The sequence below is a fragment of the Stegostoma tigrinum genome, chromosome 41, assembly GCF_030684315.1.
Source record: "Stegostoma tigrinum isolate sSteTig4 chromosome 41, sSteTig4.hap1, whole genome shotgun sequence".
NCBI classification, from domain to species: Eukaryota; Metazoa; Chordata; class Chondrichthyes; order Orectolobiformes; family Stegostomatidae; genus Stegostoma; species Stegostoma tigrinum.
The window spans coordinates 14,172,759-14,194,919 of NC_081394.1; the positions used below are offsets into that span (position 1 = coordinate 14,172,759).

General features: G+C 44.5%; 1 protein-coding gene across 1 annotated transcript; it reads right to left on the bottom strand.

Moving 5' to 3' along the window:
• Positions 1–10,870: 10,870 nt before the first annotated feature.
• Positions 10,871–21,787, bottom strand: LOC125448576 (myb-related transcription factor, partner of profilin-like). Its single transcript, XM_048523961.2, has 3 exons — positions 21,494–21,787; positions 11,954–12,113; positions 10,871–11,806 (listed from the first exon to the last, which is right to left on the bottom strand). Exons 1-3 carry the CDS (start codon positions 21,722–21,724, stop codon positions 10,959–10,961), a joined length of 1,239 nt encoding a protein of 412 aa, XP_048379918.1. The 5' UTR covers positions 21,725–21,787; the 3' UTR covers positions 10,871–10,958.
• Between the last annotated feature and the right edge of the window lie 374 nt (positions 21,788–22,161).

The window sequence follows — 22,161 nt, forward strand, 5'->3', positions numbered from 1 at the left end:
TCGCGCAGTGGCAAGTATTAATTTATACAATCTCTCTCCAAAGCAATGTTTCCAAATTTGCTCATTTTCCCTGTTGCAAACTCTTCAAATGTTGTTTAACAAATCTGGATTAACACTTCAGTTCGTTCGCTTTGAAACTCAAAGCATCAGTTAGAAGCTTAGCCTCAGAGATTCTGTGTATAATTCTCACTTAATCAATACGTTTTTATTTCTCAAAAAAGAACATAAATTTCTGAGGTCAAAACATGTCTCAGCGGACCTGGCAGCATCTGTGGAGAGAAATCAGAGTTAATATGATTCTGATGAAAGGTCATTGGGCCCATAATGTTCACTCCAATTTCGTTTCACAGATGCTGTCAGATGTGGTGAGTTTTCCAGCAATTTCTGTTTCTGATTTCCAATATCTGCAATTCTTCTTTATTGTTTGTTTGTTTTTGTTTTGTTCCCTGCTTTTGTTTTCTCATCTTGTCTCTATATCAGTTCAAAACATTGAATCTTGTGGACATGATACTGCCATCCCTAATGGCAAAGAGTCATAGAGATCTACAACACAGAAAGAAGGTTCTGGCATACTGACCTCTACATTGCAGAGGCTGAGCATTAGCTCTCAGATACCTTCTCCTATCTTCCCTGGACCATTACGCCACCATGACAAAAAAGGCCATTCTATCTACTACAGTAACTGATTTAATTTCAGCGAGTGACCTTCCCCACCCCACTGCTTCCAAGCTGATAGTCCACAAGCCCCACACAGCTCGTTCCTACCTCCTTCCAAAAATCCACAAATAGTACTGTCCAGGAAGACCCATTGTTTCAGCTTGCTCCTGCCCCACAGAGTTCATCTCTTCCTACCTTGACTCAGTTTTCTCTCTCTGGTATCTCCGTGATTTCTCTGACGCCTTACGCCACTTTCAAAGCTTCCAGTTTCCAGGTTCCATCCACCTCCTCTTTACCATAAATATGCAATCCCTTTACACATTCATTCATGCCAGGATGGTCTTAGGGCTCTCCACTTCTTCCTGGTGCAAAGACTTGAACCATCCTCATGCACCACCATCCTCCGCCACTTGGGTCAGCTCATCCTCATTCTCAACAACTTCTCTTTTAACTCCTTTCATTTTCTCCAGGTCAGATGGGTGGCCATGGGCACCAGCATGGGCCCCAGTTCCCCAGTTATGCCTGTCTCTTCATGGAGAATGTGGAACATTCTTTGTTCCAGTCCTATTCCAGCCCCCACCCACAACTCTTTCTCCAAAGTATCAATGCTATCATTGGTGCTCCTTTTCTCGCCCGTCTGGAATTCATTGATTTCACCTCTAATTTCTACCTTGCCCTCACTTTCACCTGGTCTATCTCTGACTCCTCTCTTCACTTCCTCAACATCTCTGTTTCCATTTCTGGTGATAGACTAGCCATTAATATTCATTATAAACTCAAGGATTCCCACAGCTACCTGGACTATACATCCTCACACCCTGCTTCCTCTAAAGGCTCCATCCCATTCTCTCAGTTCCTCTGTCTCTGTCACATATGTTTAGATTAGGTCAACTTTGACAAGGGAGCTTCCAAAATGTCCACTTGTTTCCTCAACTGAAAATTCCCCAGCTCCATTGTGAACAGGGCCCTCAACGGGGTCTGACCCATCTCCTGCACTTCCGCCCTCACCCCTTCTCTCCTCTTCCACAACAGTGATAGGGTTCCCCTCGTCCTTGCCTACCATCCCACCAGCATCCACATCCAGAAGATCATAAGACGCCATTTCTGCCACTTCCAGTGAAATGCTACCACCAGACATATATTCCCCTCTACTCCCCTGTTTGCCTTCCACAGGGATTGTTCCCTCTGGTACACTATGGTCCACACTTCCTTCACCCCCAGCAACCCCTCACAGCACCATGACGCCCATTTACCTCCTCCCTCCCCATACTCAAGGGCCCAAATATACTTTCCAGGTGAAAAAACACTTCACGTGCACTTCCCACAATCTATTCTATGCATTTGCTCCTTACAATGTGATCTCCACTGGGGAAATGAAGCATAGACTGGATATTTGCTTTGCAGAACATCTATGTTCTGCTCACAAAAAAAGACCCTGAACTACCTGTTGCCTGCCACTTTAACACACTATCATGTTCCCTGGCCAACATGCCTGTCTCTGAGATAGTAGGAACTGCAGATGCTGGAGACTCTGAGGTAACAAGGTGTAGAGCTGCATGAACACAGCAGGCCAAGTAGCATCAGAGGAGAAAATTTCTGAGGAAGGATCTAAGCCTGAAACATCAGCCTTCTTGCTCCTCTGATGCTGCTTGGCCTGCTGTGTTTATCCAGCTCTATACCTTGTTATGTATGTCTCTGGCTTGTTGAAGTGTTCCAGCAAAGCTCAACACAAGCTGGAAGAACAACATTTCATTTTCCACTTGGGGGCCCTGCAGCCCTCTGGGCTCAATATCGAGTTCAGCAATTTTAGGGCCTAAACTCTCCCATGTCCCACTCCTCTACCCCACACACCAGGCCTTGTTATCACATAGCCGACAATTGTATGCTACCTATTGTTAGTCACCAACAGTCCCCATTAACAATGATTCATGCTCCTAGCCAGATTGTTATCAACTCCTCTTTCTATCCAACTGCTCTTCTCTCTCTTCAAGCTCTAACCTATCTTTTATTCCCTGCCCTATCACCCTCCTTATTTTCTGTATATAAACTGACATTTTCCCAGCTGCCATCAGTTTTGAGGAAGGATCATTGAGCCCAAAATGTCAACTCTGATTTTTCGGCACAGATGCTGCTAGACCTGCAGAGCTTTTCCAGAAACCTCCATTTGTGTTCCTGATTTACAGCATCCACAGTTCTTTTGGTTCCTAATTACAGAAAGAAGGCTCTTTGGCTCATCATATCCTCACCAGTCAACAAAAATACTGAACTATTCTCATTGGGTTCCACCAGGCTATTCAGTTCCTGGCCTCATTACAGCCATTGTTTAAACATGGACAAAATAGCAAAATTCCAGAGGTGAACTGAGACTGGCAGTCTTCGATATCAACAGTGCATTTGACTGAATGCAGCAATCAAGGATCTTTAGCAAAACTAGGATCAGTGGAAATCTTGAGGACAAACTTTCTGGTGGGTGGCGTTATAACTGACACATACAAAGTTACTCATGGTTTTTGCACATCAATAACCTCAGCTCCAGGATATTTCTGTATGATTGCCTCAGGCTAGTATCCTAGGCCCCAACATCTTCACCTACCTTATCAAATGAGTTTTCCCCATCCAAAGTTCAGAAGATTCAGATGTTTGCCAATCATTCTGAAATCGCCCATGAACAAATGCAACAAGATCTGGACAATATCCAAGCTTGGGCTGACAAATGACAAGAAACATTTATGCCACACAAATTCTGGGCAATGCCCATCTCAATCTCAACCTAACCAATGCCCCATGACTTTCAATGATTTTATAATCACTGAATCCCTCATTATCAACATCCTGACAGTTACCACTGACCAGAACCTCATCTGGAGCTGCAAACACAATCACATTGTCCACAAGAACAGCTCAGAGGCTAGGAAGATTGAAGTGAGTAAATCACTCCCAGATTCCATGAAGTCTGTCCATCATCTGTAAGATAGAATACACCCTATTTGCCTGGATGATAGCAGCTCCAACAACACCTAAGAAGCTTGACACCATCCAGGACGAAGAAGCTTGCTTTACTGGAAACACATCAGCAAACATCCACCACTGATGTTTACAAGCAGTGAGTACTGACTACAAGATTCACTGCAGAAATTGACTAAAGATCATCAAAAAGCAGTTTCCAAACCCACCACCACTTTCATCTAGAAGGACAAGGGTAGCATATACATGGGAACACCACTATCTGCAAGTTCCCCTTCAAACCATTCAATATCATAACTTGGACATATATTGCCATTCCTTAAATGTTGATGAGTCAAAATCCTGGAAATTCCTCCCTATGTGCATTGTGAGTTAACCTACATCATGGTGACTGCGGCAGTTCAAGAAGACAACTCGGTCTTCTAAGGGCAGTTATGGATGGGCTATAAATGTTGGCAAGTGAGCAGCATTTATGAGTGAATAATGAAAAAAAAACCTTAATCATTCGTGACAAAAGCTCCACTTCTGGTCTTTAAAGTTTGCTGCTATCTCTCCAATGTGCCTTCGGATTTTGGGTTATATGATAGCTGTAAATTGCTCCACTCCCAACTATTTGTCATTTCTGTGAACATATACAATATGAAATTTGAAGCTTATTTCTGATTTTTTGAATGTGTGAGACTTTGCTGGCTAGGCCTGTGCTCATTGCCCATTTCTATTTGAACCTGAGAAAGTGGTGATGGACTTTTCTTGAACCTGCCCAGTTCATTTGGCTCAGGCATAGACATTGTGTTTTTATGTGCATTTTACCAGATCTTGACAGAGCTTATTTTAAATTATGGCACTCCTGTTTCATATAAGTAAAAATGAATGTGGCTTGGAGAAGTTGTGTGTCTTTGTGCTCCCTTCTATCTGCTGCCTTTACACTTGTAGATGATAAGGTTAATGGTTTTGGAAGGTCCTGCCTAAACAGACTTTGTGCATTTCTAAAATGTATCTTGCAGATGAACACACTGGTGTTACAGCATGATGGTGATGAAGAAGGTGAACATTTGAGGATAATGCACTAAGTGTATGTAATGCTGCAGGAAAGGTTAGTAGATGGCACTTAGGAAACTAGTTTGCGTATGTTCAACTTGAGGTCATAAGACATAATGAGGTCTGGCATCAATAATTTGTAAATCCACAACAAAACCCATCATTACATACCATAATTCATCTTGTACAATGTATATAAGCTTGGCAATGGAGGGAATCTGGGACTTTGGCAGGAATGCTTCATTTGTTTAGTAAGTCTATGTCTGGACATCAATCATATTCATGTAGGTATGAAATCACATGTAATCCAAGTACCTTAAGGACAGCTGCTTCACGTTCACGATTATTGAGATAGTTTGGTTTAAAGTTCCATATATCTGCATTTGAATACCATTTGAGAGGAGGCATTTGATCCCATTTCCACATAGCACTAGTCAGGTTTGCTGAGTCAGTAAGGTTATCATTACAATGCTTCTGTTCCATTACAACTCAAAGATACATGGCGAAGCCCAAAAGGTACCTGTGCAGGGATGGGAATAGAAGTAATTGATTAGAAATATTTGAGCTTTAATAAGATAAAAATGGAATTGGGATTAGTAGCCCCAGTCAGCTGCTTAATGGATGAGGAGATGTGAGAGGACGTTGATCTGGTTACCTGTGTCAAAGGCAACAGGAAAAAAAAACAAATAGGATTGAAAAGGACAGTTTATCTTTTTGACACAGACACACAGGATGTGACTTATGACATTGACACATTAATCTGGAACTGTCACTGAGCAGAAATGTAATCGGATTGAGTCAAACATGGAATTTTGGGAATGATGGATCTGATTTGGGAGGCAGATGTTTCTAGCCATTTAGGCAGGAAAGGGTGTCTTGGATGTAATACCTTAATTTTAAAATGGCTTCCTAAACATTCTGATTCTACACTACCCAAAGTGCCATTTTGGTAAAATAGATTGCCCTCCCTCCAACATCATATATATGTAAGTTTTTCTGGTTGATGCCCAGAACTTACAGTACTACAAGTGATAGTTTCAGTTTAGAGAAAGCTACACAGTCTTGAAGCATCTGCAATTGGCGTTGAGCATTCACCCTTGGAACGTTGCTCAGATTAAACGAAATCACTTAATGTCTGTCTAAAATGGCTAAAAAGCTAATTCTGGAAAGGCAAAGTCTGCTCACGATTTCTATTCCCATGGAGACAGGTCCCTCATGTATTAAGTATTCCCTTTGCCTTCCTGATTTCTTTTTGTAATCAGTGCACAAGATACCAACCCATAGCAATGGGGTGCTGCTTCTCTTTGGACCTCTACAGTTCCCAATTTTTCACTATTTCAAAATAATCCTGATCCATCCTTTTGAGTCCATAATAAAATCACAGTGATGTGGCAGTAGGAAAGTCATTCAATTGTGTATGACAACACTTCTTGGGTCTAATTTATTTTCCTTATATCCAGAAGTGCGCTTACATACAACTGAATACATTAATTTTTAAAATCACCAAATCGCAGCAACCCGTTTTTTTGTTTTTGGGTATTAAGTGTCACCAGTAAATCACCTATGTAGTTAATGAGATATTTACATGCAATACCCATTAAGGACAATGGAAACTGTCAAAACTGAGGAAGAGGTGGTGAGTCTGTTTTTATTCTAATGTACAGAAATATTGCTGCCCACAACTGAAAGACTTTCCTGCCACTAAGTCACCATGACATTTTTTGTTTGTTTAACCTATTAACTGCTGCCAGTAAAATATCTATGCAGCCAATCAGCCATTTATACCCAAAGCTCTTTCTGGGCAACACACAGTTGCAAAAGTGAGGGTCTGGTGAGGTAGGAAGGAAGGGCTAGGTTTTTTCTTCAACCTCTTTTTCTACTTGATGCATCTCAGGAGCAGGTGGGTGTTGAACCCAGGTCTCTTGGTCCAGTGGTAGGGACACTACACTGAGGCACAAGAGGCCCCCCACTGTTTGTTTCATTAAGGGCTCAGATGGGCAAGCTATTGCCTGTTACCAAAGGAACACATACTTGATTAGCCCGACAATGAAATTAATTAGTGATTCCCCGCGGATGCAACACAAAAATTAAAAAAAAAACACATTACCCACATAGGAGAGCATCAAATATGCCTCGTTTAACAACACTTTCTGGATTAAAAGATATTTAAGGCAGGGGAGACTATTAAGTCTCTTGTGCCGTGCTGAAACAAGACACCTTCCAGCCCAATATCACTTTGTAGTTGTCTTTGTAACTTATTTTCTAAAGTGCACATCTAAGTGCTTTTTAAGTGTTATGAAATGTTAAAAAAAAACCAGAATGTTGCCAAGACTGCAGTATTTGACTTAGAGGTGAGGCTGGTGAAGTTTGCCGAAGATACGAAGTTAGGTGGACAGGCAGGTAGTACTGAGGTGCAGAGGCTCAAAAAGTTTAGGAGTGGTCCCGGAAATGGCTGATGAAATTCAACGTGTGCAAATGCGAGGTCTTGCACTTTGGAAAAAAAAATACAGGCATGGACTATTTTCTAAACGGTGAGAAAATTCACAAAGCCGAAGTACAAAGGGATCTGGGAGTGCTAGTCCAGGATTTTCTAAAGGTTAACTTGCAGGTTAAGTCCGTGATTAAGAAAGCGAATGCAATGTTGTCATTTATCTCAAGAAGGTTGGAATATAAAAGCAGCGATGTGCTTCTGAGAATTTATCAAACTCTAGTCAGGCCCCATTTAGAATACTGCGTCCAATTGTGGGCCCCACACCTCGGGAAGGACATAGTGGCACTGGAGCATGTCCAGCGGAGATTCACATGGATGATCCCCAGAATGGTAGGCCTAACATATGATGAACAGCTGAGGATCCTGGGACTGTATTCATTAGAGTTTAGAAGGTTGAGGGGAGATCTAATAGAAGCTTACAAGATAATGCATGGCTTGCAAAGGATGGACACTGGGAATTTGTTTCCATTAGGTCGGGAGACTAGGACCCGTGGGCGCAGCCTCAGAATTAGAGGGTTCAATTTACAACGGAAATGAGGAGACATTTCTTTAGCCAGAGTGTGGTGGGCCTGTGGAATTCATTGCCACGGAGCGCAGTGGAGGCTGGGACGTTAAATGTCTTCAAGGCAGAGGTTGATAAATTCTTGATCTCGCAAGGAATTAAGGGCTACGGGGAGAGTGCGGGTAAGTGGAGTTGAAATGCCCATCAGCCATTTTAAATGGCAGAGTGGACTTGATGGGCCAAATGGCCTTACTTCCACTCTTATATCTGATGGATAGCCTGGAATTTCTTTCACTGGAGCACAGGTCGATGAACGATCTCATGGAGGTTTATAAACACATCAGCGGCATAGACAAGGTGAACAGCAAAGATATTTTACGTAGGGTAGGGGCTAGGAAACATATTTATAAGGTCAGAGGAGTAGGGTTTAAAAGGGACAGGAGGGGCAACTTCTTTTGCACACAGCCGTGGTTTGTATGTGGAATGAACTGCCAGAGGATTGGGTCACTAAAGTTACAACATTACAACAGTTACAACATTTAAAAGACATTTGGAGAGGTTAGGTACACGAATACAAAAGGTTTTGACAGATATGGGGCAAGCGGGACTAGTTCAGTTTGGAAAACTTGTTGGGGTGGACAAGTTGACGGAGAGATTTGTTTCCATGCTGTATGATCCTATGCTGGCTTCAGCACACTTTCAGGAAATGAGCACCTCTGATAAGGCACCAACTTCTGGGTGACATAATAATTCCCCTCATATCTCCACTAAACTGATTCCCACAAATTTATGTTGCTCGTAAAACAGTTCTCAAAGAAGAGGAGGACCTCTTCCCTTTTTACTAATAACACAACCTCTCAATTTTGTATATTTCAATACAGTCTCTTGGCTTTCTCTATTACAAAGAACAGTCTTTGCCTATCACTGATCTAATGTTAATAAAATGTGAGGCTGGATGAACACAGCAGGCCAAGCAGCATCTCAGGAGCACAAAAGCTGACGCTTCGGGCCTAGACCCTTCATCATCCTCTCTGATGAAGGGTCTAGGCCCGAAGCGTCAGCTTTTGTGCTCCTGAGATGCTGCTTGGCCTGCTGTGTTCATCCAGCCTCACATTTTATTATCTTGGAATCTCCAGCATCTGCAGTTCCCATTATCACTGATCTAATGTTCTTCAGTCTGGGCAATGCAATTGTAAATCTCCCTCGCTAATGCAATCACATCTTCATTTCAAATTCCTTCCCATTAGGAATCTGAGGTGCATTGCCCTAAGTCTCTGAATGATATGAAGAAATAACTTATATCTTTCACACTGGTGTACAAAATCCTGAATTTTCTTTTCTTTATAGCACTGTCGGTGTACCTACCCCACATTGACTGCAGCAATTCTAAACAGGCCAACACCATTATCCTGGATAATAAACTGGGAAGAGCTGGGCTGGTTGTGTGGTGCAGTGGGGGGAGGGGACGAACTGGGCTGGTTTAGGGATGCATTGGGGGAAGGGGAGATTTTGAAGCTGGTGAAGTCCACATTGATACCATTAGGCTGCAGGGTTCCCAGGCGGAATATGAGTTGCTGTTCCTGCAACCTTTGGGTGGCATCACTGTGGCACTGCAGGAGGCCCATGATGGACATGTCCATCTGCTGGACTTCACCAGCTTCAAAATCTCCTCTTCCCCCACCGCATCCCAAAACGAGCCCAGTTCGTCCCCTCCCCCCACTGCACCACACAACCAGCCCAGCCCTTCCCCTCCACCCATTGCATCCCAAAACCAGTCCAACCTGTCTCTGCCTCCCTAACCTGTTCTTCCTCTCACCCATCCCTTCCTCCCACCTCAAGCTGCACCCCCATCTCCTACCTACTAACCTCATCCCACCTCCTTGACCTGTCCATCTTCCCTGGACTGACCTATCCCCTCCCTTCCTCCCCACCTATACTCTCCTCTCCACCTATCTTCTTTTCTCTCCACCTTAGGTCCGCCTCCCCCTCTCTCCCTATTTATTCCAGAACCCTCACCCCATCCCCCTCTCTGATGAAGGGTCTAGGCCCGAAAAGTCAGCTTTTGTGCTCCTGAGATGCTGCTGAGCCTGCTGTGTTCATCCAGCCTCACATTTTATTATCTTGGATTCTCCAGCATCTGCAGTTCCCATTATCTCTCAACACCATTTTCCTCCCAGGGTGACAACAAAATTTAGAACTTTGCCCCTTACCTCTGGACTCACCAAAAAGGGAAACATCCTTTCCACATTGAGGCCACTTGGGTTTTTAGAAACTCCAGTCAAATCCCTCTCACTTTCCTAAACTCCACCAGAAAGAAATGTCTTCTGCCCAAACAACCTTTAAAAGACAGTTTATATCCAAGAATACAAGATGTGGGGCTGGATGAACACAGCAAGCCAAGCAGCATCTCAGGAGCACAAAAGCTGACGTTTTGGGCCTAGACCCTTCTGAGCTCCTAAGATGCTGCTTGGCCTGCTGTGTTCATCCAGCCCCACACTTTGTTATCTTGGATTCTCCAGTATCTGCAGTTACCATTATCTCCGAGTCTATATCCAATCTTTTAAACAGCTTTGAACTGCCTCCAATGTACTTTCATCCTTGTTTAAATGCGATGGCCGGGGGGTGGTGCATGCGTCTGCAAAACTGCACTCAGCTTTTGAAATATCACATCAATGCTCTGCATTACTAAAATTTTTGCCCAATTCTTAGGGTAAAGGATAGCTAATCATGCTTTGGAATATTTAGATCCCTCTGCATCTCAGGTTTCTGCTGCTATTCATGATTTAAGTAATACTCTGCATTTGCGTTCGTCTGCCAAAGTGAACAACTTCATACATTCCCCACATAATAATACCAGATTTCTTCCAATTTAGTCAACTCATCAATATTTTTCTGCAAATTCCTTGGTATCCTCTTCATAGCATTGTCTCATGTCGCCGGCCAATTTAACCATTTGCTTTTGTACCCCTCATCCAAATCAATGGTGCAAACTGTACAAAGTGGAGACCCCAAAACTGCGAGACTGGACTTCTCATTGTGCCATAGAGCTTGTCAGTCACTGGGAAAAATGCCATTGCAGTTTTATCAGCAATAACCCACCCAGCCACCAGCAAATAAAGTCAAAATTGCAAAAGAGGTAACGTTTTATTGATTATACAAATACTATGAAACACAATAATTCAGATTTTACTGCTCCCTAGCCCAACCCAACCCACCCTGGCTTTCCGTAGAGTTCTCTTTCCTACACTAGCGTTCCTACAAGGCTTCCCACCCCGGCTACAGTGTGTTAACCACAGCCCATGATGCTTATGGTCGGCGATCTCGAACAGATCGAGTGCGAGGAGACCTGACTTCAGGCTGAAGTACTGCCGCTGCCTCTGGGGCAGTGAGAGGTTGGGGATGCAGCAAGGGTGCGGGTGCAATAGCATCCTGAGTGGTATGGGATCGTGCCATGCCCATCTTGCCACTGCCCTGGGACCTGGCCTCAGTGGCGCCACCACTGGCTGGTGGGAGGGCAGATTCCAAGAGGCCGGTGACTCGACTGAAGCCTCGGTCGATCCGTGCCCCCAACCTTTCCAATCCAGAGGAGATGGTGCAGGCCAGGGCCTGAATGGCACCGGTTTGAGCCTCGATCAACGAGGCTAACGCAGGGGTCACAGGCTCCGGGATGGGGGGCCTCACTGCGGCTTCCACCGAGCTAACCATGTGTTCCATGCTAGACTGCAGGCTTGTGATCCCTTGTGTCACAACACCACATAGTACAGAAGCAGACTCCTCCATACTCTCAGACAGGGTGAGGCAGCTCCTGGGCAGGCTGTCCAAAGCCTTGAGCAATTGGTGATGCTCATGGAAGATCATTCTTTTAAAGGCTGGGCCACTCAAATCAGCATCTTTGTCCTCTTCAGTATAGCTGGGAACTGAGTTGACCCTATGGCTGTCTGTCTCCAGCACTGTCCTTTCCAGTATGTTCAGCTCCTGCTCACTATTGCCGAATAATTCACCTCGTGACGACTCTTGGAGTTCGCCCTCTTTCCTGTCTGACATGCCGATTTCCATGCTGTGGTACTGGAAGGATGGAGCTGGCGATGGCGCCTCTTCCATCAGGTGGTGCCTCTCGATCTTGTGCCCAGTGAAGCCCAAGTAGTGGGACAGACCTGGAAGAAAAGGGAGAGGGGAGAAGGGTCAGCGAGCGCTGGGGAGGGGGAAGCGAGAACTGCACGGAGCAGCCCTCCTCGCACTGATCACGCTCGCGGCGCAAAGTCTTGGTGAAACGTGAGCAGCAATGGGAATGCGGAAAACACCCTGTGAAACTTGGCCTCCAGCCTCGCCGTTCTCAATGCTCCTCCGGCTGTTGGGCCCAATGATGTCCAGAGCTTCCTGCTCCACGTGGGTGAGATCTAGAATGGAGGGTGGCCGCTCCCCAGCACTGGTCCTCTTTCTTGCTCGACGTGCCAGCTTCTCCTGCAGAAGCGGGAGAGACAAGACACTTATGAGCAAAGTCAGGGCTCATTCACTTAAAGGCACAGGACAAACATGAACACAGAATTGCAGAGTAACTTTTGATGGAATTCTTTCCAGGCTGGAGGAGGTTCCGTAGATGCGATTATCATGTGTGCCAAAGGAGCTCCGAACACCAGAATTAAGAGTAGGAATAGGCAATTCAGCCCCTCTAGTCTCCTCCGGCATGTAGTTTGCACTGGATGCCTTACTTATTCTGAAATATATCTATTTTCAAAACCGTGTTGCACAGGGACTTTGTGGGTGACAAGATCAGCAAAAAGGCCCAATTTACCCTGGAACGTGGTTTACCCTGTGGGTGATATTTTTTCTTCAATAGAGGGCTGAATTGTGGAAGCATGAGGCAAACCTATAAAGTAGGCCTGATTGGGACTGAAAAGTCAAGTACTAGGTGACACCTGAAGCCAAGTTTAGTGCTATTCAAGACCTCAAACCACAATATAAAACGGCTTTGCAATTCATTATTCCTTTGGAATTGTAGTCACTGCTGGAATGTTTTTCAAAATCCATTCGGCCGAGGACATCACAAGCTCAGTCAATTTTTAATGCCCATCTCTAATTGCCCTGAGTTTAGTAATGAGTCAATATGTTATACAGCACACCATGTTGTGGGGAGCAAACCAAGAACTATGGGTAGGCGGCACATTGAGAAACTTTGTGAGGAGTGCACCCATGAGCAGACTGGAACAATGGGAGCAGACTAGCATGACCAGGCACCTTAGAGGGAAATGGCACTGGCAGACAGCAAGGTAACTGGCAGATTGAGACACTATAGAGGGGACTGACACATTGGAGCATCAGAAGAACTGATGAAGCTGGGAACCACAGAACTGGCAGAGCAGGAAGGAGACCGTCATGGTGGGAGCACCACACGTGAACTGGCAGAGGAAGCGCTATTTGCTTAATCAGGAGTGTTTTGGAGTTGGGTGAAAACACAGAGTTGGGGAGATAGGGAGTAGGTGAAGCTAAAAGACTAAGTTCAGTGTTCAATCTCAATACAGGCAGTTCAGAAAGTGACAAGGTCCCAACGGAAGCAGCCAATCAGTAAAAGTACCGGCAGAGTATTTTCTTAAAGTATTTAAGTTAATATATTATGCTTTACAGAAAGGTAGGGACTTTTGATTAAAATCAAATCAAATTTTGAAATGAAGGAAGCTCCCTAGCTTAACGAAATTCTCTCAAAGGGAGTAACTAACTTAATCTAGAGAAATGTTGTGACAGATGACCTCAGAATCGCAGTGTGCACAATGTGGGAAATAAGAGAAGTTTCCAGTGTCTAACCACATCTCCTGGCTAACCACTTTCTGGAGGTGAAGCTGCGAATGGACTCAGTGTGAAGCATCTACGATGTTGGGTACGTTGTTGATAGAGTGTTTAGCAACATGATCACACCACAGGCAAGGATTACACAGGCAGAAATGGAATGGATGACCATCAGACAATGGAACAGGCTCAGATAGGAAGTGAAGAGTTCCCGGAGGTCGTTCCCCTCTCGAGCAGATGTACCATTTTAGATATTGTCTGGGAAAATGGCTTCTCAGGGAAAGGCAGCATCAGCCAAGCTCATGGCACCCCAGGGAGGAAAATGAGCAGCAAGGCTGTAGTGTTAAGGGATTCAATAGCAAAAAGTTCTGTGACCATAGATGTGAATCTGGGATGATGTGTCGCCTCCCTGGTGCCATTGTTAGGGATGTCATGGAGCAGCTGCAGAATATTCTGCAGTAAGGCTAAACAGCCAATGGTAGTGGTACACATAGATATGAAAGACAAAGGTAAACAAAGAGATAACTGAATACAGAAAGTCAGGAAATAAATCAAAATGCAGGAGAAATCTCAGGATTATTCCCAGTGCCAAGTGCTAGCAAGACGACAAATAACAGAATAGATCAGATGAATAAGTAGCCTCAGAAATGGTGCACGACGGAGTTTAGATTCTTGAGGCATTGGGACCATTTCTGGGGAAGCTGGGACTTGTACAAGTCCAGTTCCACCTGGGCAGGGCTGGATGAATAACCTCACAGGGGGTTTTACCAGTTCCATTGGTGAGCTTTTAAACTATTATGGCAGGAGATAGGAAGCAAAGGGTAGGCTTACATTTTGGAGCTCAATAAACCTGGAGACAGTGTTCAGGCATGATACAGTGGGTGACATAAAAAAGGAGGGGGAAGTATTATCAGTTGAAGAGTTAGTTGCAAGCAGTGATGATATACTAAACAGGCCAACAAATGGAGTTGAGTTATGGGTTATGGGTTGAGTTTTGGAATGAAAAAGGGGCAATCACACTGCTCAGAGTGCACTACAAACCTTCAAATAGTGAGAGGAACACTATAAACATAAAAGTAGACAAATTTGCACCTATAGGAATAATGGGGCAATAACAGTTGGAGACTTTAACTATTCTAATGTCAACTGGGTTTCAAACAACACAAGTGGCACTGCAGGTGAAAACTTCATGTAACGTGTCCAGGAATTGAGTGAATCTCTAGAACTGTATATGCATAATAGGAGCATGCTTAAAAGGGCAAGAGGACAAAAATGGGACATGACATGGCATTGGCAAATTGTGTTAAGGAGGTTTCTACAAATATATTAAGGACAAAATAGTTACTAGGGAAAGAATAGGGCCCCTTGAGGATCAACAAAGCTGCCTACGTTTGGAATGCAGGAGATTGGTGAAACATCAAACAAGTATTTTGCATCATGTTTACTGTAGAAAAGAATAAGCAAGCTGGAGAACTTGGGAAAATAATAGGGCTATCTTGAAAAGTATCCATATTACTGAGGAGACGATGAACATCTTAAAATGCATAAAAGATGGATAAACCCCCACAATCAGGCATATCCGACAGTTTTGTGGGAAACTAGGGAAGCAACTGCTGGGATCCTCGCTGAGACATTTGTATCATCGATTGCCATGGGTGAGGTGTCAGAAGACGGGAGGTTGGCTAACGTGATGCCTCTGTTTAAGAAAGGTAATAAAGAAAAACCAGGGGACTATAGACCGGTGAGTCCGACATCAGTGGTGGGCAAGCTGTTGCAGGGATCCCTGAGGGACAGGGTTTACATGTGTTTGGAAAGGCAAGGAGTGATTAGGGATACTGAACATGGCTGTGTGTGTGAGGAAATTTGTGTCTCAATAAATTGAGTTTTCTGAAGAAGTGAAGAGGATTGATGAAGGCAGAGTAGTTAACGTCATCTATATAGACTTCAGTAAGGTATTCAATAAGGTTCCACATGATTGAATGGTCAACAAGATGATATCACATGAAATACAGGGCGAATTAACCATCTGGATAGAAAAACAAAATGGCTAAAAATTTGGAGAGAGAGTGTGGTGATGGACAGGTTTTTTTGAATTGGAGGCCTGTAACTGGAGGTGTGCTGCATGGTGCTGAGTCTGCTGCTTTCCATCATTCATGTAAATGACTTGGATGTGAATGCAAGAGGTGTGGCTAGTTAATTTGTAGCTGACTCCAAAATTGGTGGTGTAGTGGACAGCGAAGGAGGTTATCTCAAAGTACAATGGGACACTGATCACATGGGCCAATGGGCTGAGGAGTGATAACTGGAGTTTATTCTAGATAAATGTAGGGTGCTACAACTTGGTAGGGCAAATCAGTGGAGGTCTTATACATTTAATGGTAAGGTCCTGGGCAGATTGCTGAACGAAGACACCTTGGAGCACAGATTCACAGTTGCTTGAAAGTAGAGTCATAGGTAGGTAGCGTAGTGAAGACTGTGTTTGATACACTTGCCTTTATTGGTCAGTACACTGAGTACAGAAGTTGGGAGAATATGTTCCATGTTTGGAATACTGCATTTAGTTCTGGTCTCCTTGTTGTAGCAAAGATGTTATTAAACTTGAAAGAGTTCATAAAAGATTTACCAGGATGTCGCCAGGGTTGGAGGGTTTGAGCTATAGGGAGAGACTGAATAGGCTGGGGCTATTTTCTCTGGAGTGTCGGAGGTTGAGGGGTGACCTCATAGAGGTTTCTAAAATCCTGAGGGGCATGGATAGGGTGAATAGTCAAGGTCTTTTTTGCAGGGTAAGAGAGTTCAAAACTAGAGGGCACAAGGTTAAGCTGAGAGGGAAAGATTTAAAAGCGACCAAAGGGGCGACCTTGTCATGCAGAAGGTGGTGTGTGTATGGAAAGAATTGCCAGAGGAAGTGGAGGAGGCTGGTCCAATTACAACATTTAAAAGGCATCTAGATGGGTATATGAATAGCAAGGATTGAGACAGATATGGGCCAAATGCTGGCAAATGGGTCTAAATTTAGTTAGGATATTTGGTCAGCATGGATGATTTAGACCGAAGGGTCTATTTCTGTGCTGAACAGACACTATATCGGGGACCATCACCGCAATTCAGTTAGATTTAGTATTATTAGGAAAAGGACAGAAATAAATCCATAGTAAATGATTTTTAACTGGAGGAGGGCACATGTTACAGCGCTGAGAAATGGTTTGGCTGAGGTAAACTGGACAGGAGTGCTAAAGGATAAATCAGTGATAAACCAGTGGGAAGCTCTAAAATGTAAGGTACTGTTGGCACAAGTAGACATGCATCCTTCCAAAATAGAATGGTACTGCCAAATCTAGACACCCATGGTTGTCTCAAAAAAATACGGAGGTATATTAACCTTTCTTTTTCGGTTTATGACAGACAACAAAAATAACTCAACAAATAAAATAGCCTGGGGGAGTGTATAAAGTATGGACACAGAACAGTACAGCACAGGATGTTGTGCCAAACATGACGCCACATTAATCTAATCCCTTCTGTCTACCCTTGGTCCACATCCCTCCATTTATTTCATATTCATGTGCTTATCTAGAAGTCCCTTATATGCCTCTACTGTATCTGCATCCACCACCATCATTGGCAATGCGTTCCAGGCTCCTACCTCTGTGTAAAAAAACTTGTCCCCTCACGTCTCTTTTGAACTTGCCCCCACTTCCCTTAAATGCATGCCCCCTAGTATTAGGCACTGACACTCCAGGAGGAAAGATTCTGACTGTTAACCCTATCTATGTGTCTTACAATTTTATAGTCTTCTATCACGTCTCCCCTCAGCCTCCACCACTCCAGAAAAAAAAACCCAAGTTTTTCCTGCTTCTCCTTCTCGCTAACATCCAGGCAGAATCCTGGTAAACCTCTTCTGCACCATCAGCAAAGCCTCCATATCCTTCCTGTAATGCAGCAACCATAACTTAGCACAATACTCGGTTAAGTGTGGCCCAACCAAAGTCTTAAAAAGCTGCAACATAACATCCTGACCCTTGTACTCAATTTCCGAGCAATAACGGCAAGCATGCCATATACACTTTCCACCACTCTATCTACGTATTTGGTCACCTTCAGGGAGCTATGAATTTGGACCCCAAAATCCCTCTGTACATCAATGCTGTTCACAGTCCTGCCATTAACTGGGAGGCCAAATGCTAAGGAAATGTACACAAGGTGCATCACCTCATATTTACCCAGATTAACACTCCAACTATTTTTCCACTAATATCTGCAACTCATCTACATTCCACTGTATCCTCTGACCTTCCACATTATTCACAACACCACCAATCTTTGAGTTGTCTGTAAACTTATCCATGTACATTTTCATCCAAATTATTTACATCAATCCAAAACAACAGAAGTCCTAATATGGATCCGTGCAAACATCACTAGTCATGGACCTCCAGCTAGAAAAGCACCCTTCCACCTTTACCCTGTACCTTATACCAGCAAGCCAATTCTCAGTCAAAGCAGCCAAGTCACCATGGATCCCCTGCATCGTAATCTTCTGGATGATCATTGCATGAGGAACCTTGTCAAAAAACTTACTAAAATCCATGTAGATAACAGCCACTGCTGTACCCTCATCGATCATCTTTATTATTTCCTTGAAAAATTCAATAAAGTTAGTAAGACATGACCTGCCCTGCACAAAGTCATGCTGACTGTCCCTAATTAGGCCATGCTTTTCCAAAAGCATGCAAATCCAATCCCTAAGAATTTTGTCCAATAGCTTCCAAACCACTGATGTGAGACTCAGCAGTCTATAATTTAGTAGATTATCCCTATTTCCCTTCTTAAAACAGATTAACATTAGCTACTGCCAGTCCTTTGGGGCCTACCCAGTGGCAACTGATGATACAAAGCTCTTGGGCAAGGCCCCAGGCAATCTCCTCTCTTGCCTGTTCAATAACTAAAAACGGAAAACTGGAAATCAAAGAGAGGGCATATGAAAACATTAGCAAGCAAAATAAAGAAAAACCCAAATGTTTTACAAATAAATGAAGAGCAAAAGGATAGTTAAAGAAAATGCGGGACTTATCAGAGAAGGAAAAGAAGAGAACTTCTGGGAAGATGCAGTGGATATGGGAAGTATTTTTAAATGAATTTTTTGTCTTCATAGTTACAAAGGACTAGGATGATGTACACCAGTAATCCAAGACGACCAGCATGAAATATTGGATAAGATAATCATAACATGACAGAATACGTTTGAGGAGTTGTAAACCTTGCAAGTGGATAAGCCAGTTCTGAGGAAGGGTCACTGGACTCAAAACATAACTCTGATTTTTTTCTTCACAGATGCTGCCAGATCTGCTGAGCTTTTCTAACAACTTCTGTTTTTGTTGTTGATATGTTAGAAGGGCTAGATGGATTATTTCACAGAATGTTGAAGTAGGTTAGGCAGGAGATAGCAGATGCTCTGAGGATTATTTTTCAATCTTAACTAGACACATATGAAGTGCCAGAGAACTGGTGAAAGGTCAAAGTACAGGTTCCACTATTTAAAAAGAGTACAAAAGAAATGTCAAACAATTATAGGTCAGTTAGTCTTACTTCAGTGGCGGAAAAATTGTCAGAATTAATCCTGACAGATTGCATAAACTGTCATTCAGAAGGGCAGAGGCTAGTCAGGAATAGTCAACATGGTTGTGCTAAAGGAAATCATGCTTTTCAAATTTGATTGATTTTAGCTGTCATTTCCTCAAAAGAATTTAATGAGAGTAGTGCAGTAGACATTATTTACATGGAGTTCAGTATCTGACAAGGTCCCACATGGCAAGCTGGACAAAAAAAAGTATAAGTCGATGGGAATCAGGGTCATGTGTTAAATTTGCTTGGTGCTTAGAATCCCGAGAGTTTGAAAACAGACCATTTAGCCCGAGTCCATGTCAATCCTCCGAACAGCATCCCAACCAGACGGCTCCTCCTACCCTATCCCTGCATTTCCCATGGCTAATGCATCTGGCCTACACATCCCTGAACACTAAACAATTTAGCATTGCCAATCTACCTAACCTGCTCATCTTTGGACTGTGGGAGGAAATCAGAGCACAAGGCTGGAACCCACATAGGCACGGAGGGTGCGCAAACTCTACACAGACAATCACCCAAGGTTGGAACTGAACCCGGGTTCCTACCGCTGTGAGGGAGCAGTGCTAACCATTGAGTCACCGTGCTGCCCAGGCAGGGCAGGAAACAAAAGGCAATGGTTGCCTTTACAAATGGAAGGCTGTCTCAAGTAGTGTACTGCAAGGCTGTGTTGGGACCGTGATTTTGTTTTATACATTAACGATTTGGACTCGAACATGGAGGCACAACTGGGAAATTTGCAGATGACAAAAATTGGTCACATGGTGGATATTGGTAGAGGATAGCTGGAAGCTCTGAAATGATGTAAAGGGGTTAACGGAAGTGGGCAAGAAAGTGGCAACTCTGATAAGTGTGAGGTAATGCAAGTAATAAGGTCACACAGTAAAACAGAATGTACAATAAACAGGAATATACTGAGAGACAGACGAAGTGAGAGATATTGGTGTGCAAGTGCACAGCTCTCTAAAGGTAACTGTATAGGTTGGTTGTAAAGAAGGCAAATAGATTGATCTCCTTCACTTGCAGATGTAAACAATACAAAAGTAGGGATAAAATAATGGAACTGTATATACGACACTGGCAAAACCACAACTGGAATACTGTGTGCAATTCTGGTGAAATGGCAGGAAGCAGGTAATTTCTTCAGAGACAGTGCAGAGAAGATATGCTAGAATGTTGTCAGGGCTGGAGAAATGTGATGAAGGAGAGATTGAAGAGGTTGGGGTTGTTTTGCTTGCAACAGAAAAGGTAGAAGGGTGACATAATTGAGGTGTTCAATATTGAGAGGGGTAGGAGTAGAAAGGAACCCACATAGGCATAGAACTGGTTTCTCTTGGCAGAGAAATCAAAACACAGGGGTCGTATTTCAATCTAAGTGGCAGAAGGATTATAAGGACCTGAGGAAAAACCTGTTTTTGCAGAGGGTGGTAGGTGTTTGCAGTTCATTGGCTGAGTTGGTGGCTGAGGCAGAGACCCCTAAATCTGAAAAAAAAAAGAGTACCTGGATCTGCACCTTATGTTGTGTAAGCTGCAGAGCTATAGACCGTGTGCAGGAAGAGGAGATTAAAAGGGCATCTGGTGTCTTTACTGGGCAGCACAGTGGCTCAGTGGTTAGCACTGCAACCTCTCAGTGCCAGGGACCCGGGTTCAGTTCCAGCCTTGGGCGAACGTCTGTGTGGAGTTTGCACATTCTCCTCATGTCTGCATGGGTTTCCTCCAGGTGCGCTCCAGTTTCCTCCCACAGTCTAAAGATGTGCAGGTTAGGTGGATTGGCCATGCTAAATTGCCCGTAATGTTCAGGGGGGTGTGGGTTACAGGGGGATGGGTCTAGGTGGGGTGCTTCAAGGGGCGGTGTGGATTTGCTGGGCCGAAGGGCCTGTTTCCACACTGTAGGCAATCTAATCTTCAGGTTGGCATGAACAAGATGGGCTGAATGGCCCCTTCTGTGCTGTCATTTATATGGTCACAAGACACAGTAGGGACATAGCACAGGGTGCTGGCAGTGCAGAGGGAACTAGCACATGGACAGAATGAGCATAGCAGGGCAGTGATGATAGCCAACACTGTGGGAAGGGGAGTGCCATAGCTGGGTACCACATAGAGGTTTGGCACACTGAGGATACTGCACAGGGGAGGTACCACAGACAGTATTGGCACAGTAAGGACATAGTGCAGAGAACTGGTACTGCAGAAGAGACAGGCACCACAGGACACCAGACAGGACTGGTACCAGAAAGCAATGCCAGTTCAGTAGGGAGGTCGCACAGGAGGTCTGATTGCAGAGGGAACAAGCACAAGGCTTCACAACAGGGCACCGCAGAAGTGGCATAGCAGGACATCACACGAGCCTGGTACCACAGAGGGAACTGGCACGGTACAGAATCACGGCGACGCCTGACAACAGTGGCACAGTACGACCTCCCGAGGGCTGTGTTTACCTTGGCCGCCCAGGTCAGGCCGTTGAACTTCTTCCTACACTGCAGCCAGGTCTTGGGCACCTCGCTCCTGGCGTTCACACAGACAGCTACGTCCATCCAGGCCTGGTGCACCAACTCCCGGGGCACACTCCTGCCCTCCCAGGGAAACAGGATCTCCCTATGAGCCCTGACCCGCTCGAGCAGCACCTCTACGGCGCCGTCACTGAAACGGGGCGTCCGGCCTTCCCTCATCACGGACGCACGATCCAAATCCAGCCTCCGGACCCCGACACGGCACCACCGGACGTCCCACCCAGCCAGTGACGTCACGCGATGAACCACGTGGGACACTGACCAATTACTTGTAGGACTGACACGCCCATCAACCTACCTGGGAGAGAAACGAGCTGTCACAGAGACAGTCGGAACTGCAGAAGCTGGGATAACAAGGTGTGGAGCTGGATAAACACATTAGGCCAAGCAGCATCAGAAGAGCAGGAAGGCTGACGTTTCGGGTCGGGAACCTTCTTCAGAAATGGGGGAGGGGAAGGGGATTCTGAAATAAATAGGGGAGGAGGGGGAAGGCGGATCGAAGATGGATAGAGGAGAAGATAGGTGGAGAGAAGACACTCAGGTCAAAGAGGTGAGGATGGAACCAGTAAATGTGAGCGTAGGAGGGGATAGATCAG